At 33.2% G+C, this 10,531-nt stretch overlaps 1 protein-coding gene across 6 annotated transcripts in view; it reads left to right on the top strand.

The window, feature by feature from the left end:
* kdm2bb (lysine (K)-specific demethylase 2Bb) overlaps nucleotides 1-10,531 on the top strand; it is an 81,478-nt gene that overhangs the window by 618 nt on the left and 70,329 nt on the right. For 2 of the 6 annotated variants that reach the window (XM_087268755.1, XM_087268754.1), the window contains exons 1-2: nucleotides 13-157; nucleotides 9,651-9,795. In XM_087268755.1, coding sequence (XP_087124881.1) covers nucleotides 146-157; nucleotides 9,651-9,795 — 157 coding nt within the window. In that variant the 5' untranslated portion in view covers nucleotides 13-145. 6 annotated transcript variants of the gene reach the window in all.

Here is a 10,531-nt window from a genome sequence, read left to right as displayed (position 1 = left end):
TAGTTAAAACACTCATATGCTTTACATGTTTGTTTCTATGTTGTTTATATTTGAAACTTTACCGTTTTTTAAAAGATCCAGGATGCGCGCGCAGCGAGGTTGCAGAAAAAAAGCGCTAGCATTTACAGCGAGGGGATGACATTTGATGCGGTACAAGGTTTGTTGTTGTATTAGAGATAAGTTATATTGATTACATTTTATATATATTATTTACATAATGCTTTCAGCGTGTTATAACAGCTTGTCACCCAGTGATAAGCACAGTTATTCAGCAAAATCAACGTTTACAGGACGCAAAGTAAGTCTAAGTGGAAAAAATTAGCATTTCACAAGCAAACAGTTAACAGTTTTTTAACAGAAAACTGTTAAACTTAGCATCTACTGCGTGAGAATGAGAGGTAATGGAACTACATTGGCTTTTGGATAGGGAAACCTTTACGCACAGACATCAATTAGCCTATAAATAACTAATTTTGTTTGTTAAGCGCAAATATTCGTTTCAAAACTATTTCTAAATTCAGTTATAATTTCCAGCAAACGAATAAATGAACAATAATAACAAAATGAGTTTAAAAACCTGAGTTTTATCCTAAAACACATGCTGTGCCCCATATGGTCTAAAACCTGACAGGTGGGCAAATCTAAGCTTGTTTTAAATAAAACAAATATAAATATGGATATAATAAATAATACTGCTAATAATAAATAATAAAGTGAGCGGCAGTCGTCTGGAAGGTCCATTTGCGATAGCACCCTCCCAATAGATATTAGATGAGACGAAATGGTCAAGCATAAACCCCAAATATACAACTATCTCATTGAAATTTCAAGTGATTTTACAAGAGAGAAGTTAAAGGCCAAGTCTTTGGATTCTTAATTGTGTTCTGTGTGGTCATGTTCCATGATTACCAGATTCAGGTGACGCGGTGGCGCAGTAGGTAGTGCTGTCGCCTCACAGCAAGAAGGTCGCTGGTTCGAGCCTCGTCTGCAGGCCCGGATTGGCTAATCGGGAGGACTGGGAGAATTCCCGGAGGGCCGGTCTGTTTTTTGGCCGCGAGGGCCGGTGTCTCTAGCTCCAGAATCTGTTGCTCTCAACAGTCACACTTTTTTTATTAATTTATTTATTTACTTGACCACAGCCTTCTTATTCATTATTTTTCCGCAGCTCTGCTCTTTTATCTATGTTCTCGCAAATTCGTGAGCAAGATGCAGCCCGCAGGTTAATGATGATATAACTCAGATGTGTCAATATTCATTGTATAGCTGTTATGGTCCAGTGGTTAGCACGTTAGATTACGGCGTAGCTGACCTGGGTTTGATCCTCGTTTGAGTAATTTATTTTTTTTCGTATTTATTGTTAAGACATATGATACTGTTAGGGTTGTTGAACATTTGAAGTTCTAAAGCAGCTGTTTTCTCAAAAAAAAAAAAAAAAAAAAGACGTGATAGTGTCATTAGAAACTGACTTGGAAATGACCTTATTTTAATATAGCCAGTCGTGAACTGAGGTGTGCCGGTCTGAGGCCCTACTCGTCTGGGTCAGTTGGCGTTTCTGTATGTAGTTTGCATGTTCTTCCTGCATTCGCGTGGGTTACCACCGGGTGCTCTGGTTTCCCCCACAGTCCAAAGACATGCGGTGCAGGTGAATTGGGGAGGCCTAATTGTCCATAGTGTATGAATGTGAATGAGTGTGTATGGATGTTTCCCAGAGATGGGTTGCAGCTGTAAGGGCATCCACTACGTAAAAACATATGCTGGAAATGTAGCGGTTCATTCGCGGTGGTGACCCCAGATTAATAAAGGGACTAAGCCAAAAAGAAAATGAATGAATACCAGATTCAAAACTTTGTAGTGCTAAAAATGAGGTTCTGCCTACCCAAAGACAAGGAATAAAGACGGAGCTATACAAGACCTGGGTATACATCAATAAGCACAAATCAACTGCATTCTGACAGCGAACTCCACCTGTACGGCAGGGTATATGATCTTTACATTTACATTTCATTGTAAGCATTCAGTGTCCGCAGTTTAATTCACCATTTTTAACTGTTTTTGCTGAAATTATTGCTGCAATCAAAAACGAATAATGTGTGTGAGTGTAGCGTGAACTTACCTGATATGAAATGAGAACTGAAGAGTCGAGCATTTTTAATCATTCAGCTCTTCTGATGGCCGTTAGCCAAAGACGCCTGCGGTTGGCATTAAAAGCAGTGTGGTGTACAGCAGCGGTTCCCAACAGGGGGGTCGCAGTTCTCAACGCGGCCTCAGCGAGCCTTATGGGGGGCCGCGTCATATTTTTGAAAATTCTTAGAAGTTGACAATAGTATTACTGAAATGAATATACAAACTAAATAAATATATATTTTTCAAAAATAAATCAAGAATCACAAACAATGAATGAACAGTACAGAAAATCCTGTGTTGATGGAGCAGAAGAAGCTGTAGAGCAGGGGTCACCAATCTCGGTCCTGGAGGGCCGGTGTCCCTGCAAGGTTTAGTTCCAACTTGCCTCAACGCACCTGCCTGGATGTTTCAAGTATACCTAGTAAGACCTTGATTAGCTTGTTCAGGTGTGTTTGATTAGGGTTGGAACAAAAATCTGCAGGACACCGGCCCTCCAGGAATAAGTTTGGTGACCCCTGCTGTAGAGACTGTCCAGCAGCTGCATCAAGCTTCACTCACACTCCAAAAAACGTTGAGTTATTTATTGAACCCAATGTTTGAGTTAAACATATTTGGTGCTTTGTTGGGTTATTTTAAACCTTCATAATGTAAATTTTTAATAATTCAACCAGAGTTAAATATTTGGTGCTTTGTTGGGTTATTTTAAACCTTTATAATGTAAATTTTTAATAATTCAACCAGTTGAGGTAAATATTTGGTGGTTTGTTGGGTTATTTTTAACCTTTATTTGATTATTTAATGACTCAACCAGTTGGGTTAAAAATTTGAATTTCAACAGTCAACTAATTTAACGGACACAAACGGCTGGATTAATATGTGTGCGTAATGTTGTGTTTGTGTTATAAACTTTATTTAAGCTATAACACAATAATATTGTTAGTTTTTATCAAATTACCTCTACATGTTGTGTTTTTATACCTATTTCACCATCCAAGACCATCTTTTAGAAGCGTTTGGATGTGCTTAAACTGTTGTGAACACTGAGTGAAGCCTGCTGTAGCTGCTGGACAGCCTTTATACAGCCGCAACCCAACACAATTTAGTTCAGCAACTTTTATACATATAATTTTTATTTAAATAAATAAACTTCAGCAAAATATAAGAAGTATAAAGATATTTCTTTATAGCGATGGGCAAGACTTTTAAGGGGCTGAAAGTTGATACTAAATGTAAAATCTTTTTTGGTGTTTAAACAACAAACTGATTTTATGTTTAACACCAACACTTAATTACCACAACAAGCATCATAGGAGCAGAATATGGAGCTCTGTGTGCTGTAGAGACTGTCCAGCAGCTGCAGCAGGCTTCACTCACACTCTAAAAAACTTTTGAGTTATTTATTTAACCTGGTTGAGTTAAACATATTTTGTGCTTTGTTGGGTTATTTTTAACATTTATAATGTAATTGATTAATAATTCAACCAGTTGAGGTAAATATTTGGTGGTTTGTTGGGTTATTTTTAACATTTATAATGTAATTTATTAATAATTCAACCAGTTGAGGTAAATATTTGGTGGTTTGTTGGGTTATTTTTAACATTTAAAATGTAATTTATTAATAATTCAACCAGTTGAGGTAAATATTTGGTGGTTTGTTGGGTTATTTTTAACATTTATAATGTAATTTATTAATAATTCAACCAGTTGAGGTAAATATTTGGTGGTTTGTTGGGTTATTTTTAACATTTATAATGTAATTTATTAATAATTCAACCAGTTGAGGTAAATATTTGGTGGTTTGTTGGGTTATTTTTAACATTTATAATGTGATTTATTAATAATTCAACCAGTTGAGGTAAATATTTGGTGGTTTGTTGGGTTATTTTTAACATTTATAATGTAATTTATTAATAATTCAACCAGTTGAGGTAAATATTTGGTGGTTTGTTGGGTTATTTTTAACATTTAAAATGTAATTTATTAATAATTCAACCAGTTGAGGTAAATATTTGGTGGTTTGTTGGGTTATTTTTAACATTTATAATGTAATTTATTAATAATTCAACCAGTTGAGGTAAATATTTGGTGGTTTGTTGGGTTATTTTTAACATTTATAATGTAATTTATTAATAATTCAACCAGTTGAGGTAAATATTTGGTGGTTTGTTGGGTTATTTTTAACATTTATAATGTGATTTATTAATAATTCAACCAGTTGAGGTAAATATTTGGTGGTTTGTTGGGTTATTTTTAACATTTATAATGTAATTTATTAATAATTCAACCAGTTGAGGTAAATATTTGGTGGTTTGTTGGGTTATTTTTAACATTTATAATGTAATTTATTAATAATTCAACCAGTTGAGGTAAATATTTGGTGGTTTGTTGGGTTATTTTTAACATTTATAATGTAATTTATTAATAATTCAACCAGTTGAGGTAAATATTTGGTGGTTTGTTGGGTTATTTTTAACATTTATAATGTAATTTATTAATAATTCAACCAGTTGAGTTAAATATTTGGTGGTTTGTTGGGTTATTTTTAACATTTATAATGTAATTTATTAATAATTCAACCAGTTGAGGTAAATATTTGGTGGTTTGTTGGGTTATTTTTAACCTTTATTTGATTATTTATTAACTCAACCAGTTGGGTTAAAAATTTGAATTTCAACAGTCAACTGATTTAACGGACACAAACGGCTGTATTAATATGTGTGCGTAATGTTGTGTTTGTGTTATAAACTTTATTTAAGCTATAACACAATTATCAAATTATCTCTCCATGTTGTGTTTTTATATCCATTTCACCATCCAAGACCATCTTTTAGAAGCGTTTAGATGTAGTTACTGTATCGTACATTGTGGACACTGAGTGAAGCCTGCTGCAGCTTCTGGACAGGCATTACAGCACACAGACCATATTCTGCTCCATCAACACAGGATTTCCGCTTGCACAGTTTATACCTGTCTGCACTTTGTTCTGTTTCTTCATTGTTTGTGATTCTTGATTTATTTGACCAAAACTGTATGGAACTAAAATTTAATGGAAAAAAAAGTTGTACACTGTATGTTATTGATTTACACAGTCATAATTATAAGATTAATAGCAGTACTAGTAATAGAAGCAATAGTAATACCAGAATGGAAAAATACATTTATTCAAAATAACTCAATGCATTGAGTTAAAATAACCCATAGTTGGGAAGGTGCTATTATAACCAATAGTTGGGTTATATGTTGGGGTATTTTTGACCCAACTATTTTAACAAAGCAGAGTCCACAGTTTAACCACATTTTTCATCAACATTGTTTAGTGTATTATATAGCCTACAATAAAACACGCATAAAATGGCACACATCTGATTTAAAGAGAACCAGACAGTATTTATTTCTACAGTAGCTGACTCTGTGGCATCTATTAAATGTGCTAAACATGAATGTATATTAAATATTTATATAAAGCTCATTCACATGAGCTCCGCAGCTGCATGCGCGTGCGTGAGAGCGTGCGTGCAGAAACGCGCGTGCCAAACAAGAAATAAACAACGAGCCAATCTGAATCGATTTAAAATCAATTTACGTCACATTTAATACAAACAACCATCAATACGAGCACTTGCTAAAAAAGCGACCTCGGATGTCATTTTGACCCCTCACAAACACGACTCCGCGTGACGTTCCCGCAATGTTTTGATTCTGCTGAGCGTGACGTCACAGCGCACTACACTAAAATGGTTCCTACTTTAGTTTTCAGCACAAGCAATCAAAGTGTGCGCAACTTCGCGCGTCAAAAATGCCCGAAATAACGCGCTAAAGGGGGAAACAAACACGGACAACTCGGACATGGAGGCGTGCGCAGAATCCGGACGCAAACTGGTGTGTAGTTGAAGCTGTCCGCGCAAACACTCGCTTTAAATCGAGATGCATTGTGTTTAGTGGCCTGAATAGGGGCGACTCGCTGCAACACGACATTATATATAGCGATTGATGCTGCGATCATAGCTTATATTCAATTAACAGTCGTAATGGTTAACGTTAAAGGACATATGCTTCATAATATTACCAAAAAGGAGCCTGCAGATGCTCCGTTTGCAGACGCAGAACACATTGTCCAAGTATGAGCCTCGTGTCTTCATATTCATCGGGAAGTTGAACGCGATTGCGCTGATTTTGACGTGTTATTATTATTGTTATTAAATATATCTGACGGTCACAGATGAAGGCCCACATACGGGAAAATACATCTGTACATTTCCTGGCCAAAATGTATTTTAAATATATGTTGTATCTAACTATATGTGTTGTTTTGAAACTGAAATTTCATTATTTCAAATATATATTTGGAGTGAAGAAAATATTTGTGTGGAGATTAAAGTATCTATTATTTAAAATGTATTTGAAGTAAGTAATAACAACAATAACAGCCTATTAGATGTGCATCTTATGTCTCATTAAAACAGTTTAAATGCAAACGATAAATCACAAATCTTATTTCTTAAAGTTATTATTTTCTATTAAATGCTATGCAATGTTATATTTGTGCATTAGTATATTAAGTAATGAAGCCAAATCTGGAGCTAATCTAACAATATAACTTAGAACGGTTCAAAAATGAGTAGCCCAAATTAATGTGAAAATATTAAATAAAAATAAAAAAGAGGAAAATTAAATTAATTAAAGCTATATGTATATATATATATATATATATATATATATATATATATATATATATATATATATATATATATATATATGTGTGTGTGTGTGTGTGTGTGTGTGTGTGTGTGTGTGTGTGTGTGTGTGTGTATATATATATATATATGTATGTATATATATATATATATATATATATATATATATGTATGTATATATATTTAAATTCAGATTAAATTAAGCAGTTTTCGCTAGATTTAAATGTATTATATTTTTATTTCTAAAGATGTTTGGTGACTGAATTTATTTATCAAATAAATCTATTTAATAAATCTGTTTTGCTAAAATTTACCAAAATGTATTGCTTTGAATATTGATTATTTTAAATTGAACAACTCTACATAATGCAACATCTCTTTCATGTACAGTAACACAAAGGCAAATGGATAAAAATATTCATTTTTAAAATGGGATGTACTCTATGCTGAGCACTCTGTGTGTGTGTGTGTGTGTGTGTATGTGTATGTATATATATATATATATATATATATATATATATATATATATGTTACATGTGAATGTATTTTCTTGGATTAAAATCTATGGAAATGATAAAGGCGACATTTATTAAATGTAAAGAAAATTTGTTAAATTCTTTTTTTATTCAATATTTATTTATTACTTATTGTATGTAGTTTCAAATGAAATTATTACTTCAGTCATTGCTTTTATTTTAATTACCATTAATAATAATAATAATAATTAACATTAGTGATTTCTGAAGGATCATGTGACTGATAAAAACTGGAGTAATGAAGCTGAAAATAATCTTTAAAATCACTGGAATCAATTATTAAATTAAATCATAAACTATTTCTGAACAGTTATTTTATATTGCAATAACATTTCACAATTTTACAAATTGTACTGTATTTTTGACTAAATGCAACCTTGTTGAGCAGGAGAAGCTTATTTTAAAACATTTAAAAATCCTACTGACTCCAAATCCTTACTGTGTGTATATATATATATATATATATATATATATATATATATATATATATATATATATATATATATATATATATATTTATATATATATGTGTGTGTGTGTGTGTGTGTGTGTATACAGTTGAATTGAGTCAGAATTATTAGCCCCTCTTTGAATTTTGTTTTCTTTTTTAAATTTTTCCTAAATGATAATTAAAAGAGCAATGAAATTTTCACAGTATGTCTGATCATGTTTTTTCTTCTGGAGAAAGTCTTATTTGTTTTATTTCGGCTAGAATAAAAGCAGTTATTAATTTTTTAAACACCATTTTAGGGACAAAATTATTAGCCCCGTTAAGCTAATTTTTTGATAGTCTACAGAACAAACCATCATTATAAAATAGCTTGCCTAATTACCCTAACTTGCCTGGTTAACCTAATTAACCTAGTAAAGCCTTTAAATGTCACTTTAAGCTGTATAGAAGTGCCTTGAAAAATATCAAGTCAAATATTATTTACTGTCATCATGACAAAGATAAAATAAATCAATTAATAGAGATGAGTTATTAAAACTATTATGATTAGAAATGTGTTGAAAAGAAATCTTCTCTCTGTAAATAGTCATATATATTTGACTGTATGGGCTTGCAAGTGGTGTTTATGTGAATAGCTCTGTCTCCATATTCAATATATGGACCATATTATCGCACAACACATGGACGTGACCTCAATCATCTTTGTTGATGTTATAAATATCTAAAAAAAAAAAGGTAATGTTTCGCACTCAATTGCTTCGTACTGTTTTTATTTTCTTACATATTACGGGTGATTAAAAGAGACAGACGTTTCGGCACAAAGACCTTCCTCAGTTCCTCACACTGTGCTGAAACATCTGTGTCTTTTAATCACCCGTAATATGTAAGAAAATAAAAACAGTACGAAGCAAATGAGTGCGAATCATTACCTTTTTTTTTGAATAATAGCATTAAGATTTTTTTAGTTCCTAAAAAAAAAACACAAGCTCGCAGGGCAAACTTCAGTAACTCTACACGTTATATATATATATATATATCTCCCATAAAAAACAATTCTAGTAACATTTGAGCTGATTGTGCAACATCTCTATCTCTATTGGATGTGTCAGTGTCAGTATGGTTAATAAAACACTTTAGTATTTCCTATAAATGACTATAGTTTATTCCAGCCTGATCTCACGAGAAAACATAAGTATTTTACGTTTTGCCAGTTTAGTGGCTAATTCGTACGAATTCGTACGAGTTCAGTCGTATGAAATGGTACGATTTTAAAAAGGAGGCGTGGCACCTGACCCCACCCCTAACCCCAACCGTCATTGGGGGATGAGCAAATCGTACTAAATTGTACGAATTAGATTGTACGAATTCATACGAATTAGCCACTAAATGAAAAAGTTACGAATTGCTGTGAGATTGTGTTGTTTATTCTCATGTTGGTGACTAATGAAATAGATCTGCAAGCAGATATCACAGCCTCTGTTACTCTTTACCTTGCACTCTTTTGTTAATATTTGTTCTTATTTATTTAGGATATGCGATTTCACATTCTGACTTCAATGCCTGATTATGAAACTGTTAAAATGACTATAATTAAATAAAAATACTCTTAAGAAGATATACAGTATGATGTGCTCTTTGGAAGAGTGTACTTGCATCGTGATGATATTTTATTGACATTCTGGCATTTATAATGATGAGTGGCATAAAATGACAATAATATCGTTTATCGCTGTATATTTTGCTGCAGCATATCGTACAACAGAAAATAAATGTCATGACAGGCCTATGTGTGACTGTTTTGCGCTTTTTGACGTTGTGTTTGTTGGTCGTGTGACGTGTGTCCAGCGCTCGATCTGCCGGAGGATGTACGATGAGAATGAGGATCTGTCAGATGTGGAGGAGATCACCAACGTCAGGGGCTTCAGTCTGGAGGACAAACTGGACAGCGCTTCATACAACAGCCAGCTAGTGCAGTTCATGGAGGGGAAAGGTGTGTGTTCTTACTTTAAGTAAATGTTCTGACGTTTTGATCCTTCTGCTGGCATCTATCTGCAAACATGAGTTGTGTTTATAAGTGTACCGTGATATTAAAGAGATAATCAGTTCATTTAACTAGTCAATGTAATTGTTTTGAGCCATTTCTTTCTTTTATTATTATTATTATTATTATTATGATTATGTTTGGATTAAATGGGTTGATGGGGTATATGCTGAAGCATGCTAATAGGACTTTTAATTTGCCAGTAACCTGGGTTAAGCACTTCCGGCTAATTGAATGCAAATGCAAAATCTGGTGCGTTTAAGGTCTGTTTTCTTTAAAAATCAGCGATCTCCACTAGCTGAGTGATATCCGATTTAAAGTGGGTCTCAGATTGTACAAGAAGCACTGCATTAAATTACATTTCCCCCGCCATATCTTTATTATATGAGCATTTATTTTACCCCAGTATATTCAATGGAGCTTCTGCGTTAGCCTGCTGATTCTGACGGGCGCGTGCGAGTAAACAGCTTTTTGTCTCGTTTTATGCTTGAGCAACTAAATAAATGCTACAGTTTATTTAACTAAATGTATTTTAATGACATTACAACATCGATGCTGTATAAGGAACCGTATAAAATGGAAAAAAGTTCACAATAACAGGTCACCGGAAGTGTATCAGCATGGGAACAGCACTAGCTCGGCATATACCCTATTGGATGATATGATTACTATTATTATTATTAAG

Source organism: Danio rerio, chromosome 10 (assembly GCF_052040795.2).
Source record: "Danio rerio strain M-AB ecotype USA chromosome 10, GRCz13ab, whole genome shotgun sequence".
In the NCBI taxonomy this organism is placed as follows: Eukaryota; Metazoa; Chordata; class Actinopteri; order Cypriniformes; family Danionidae; genus Danio; species Danio rerio.
This window is presented reverse-complemented; position numbering and strand designations above follow the sequence as displayed.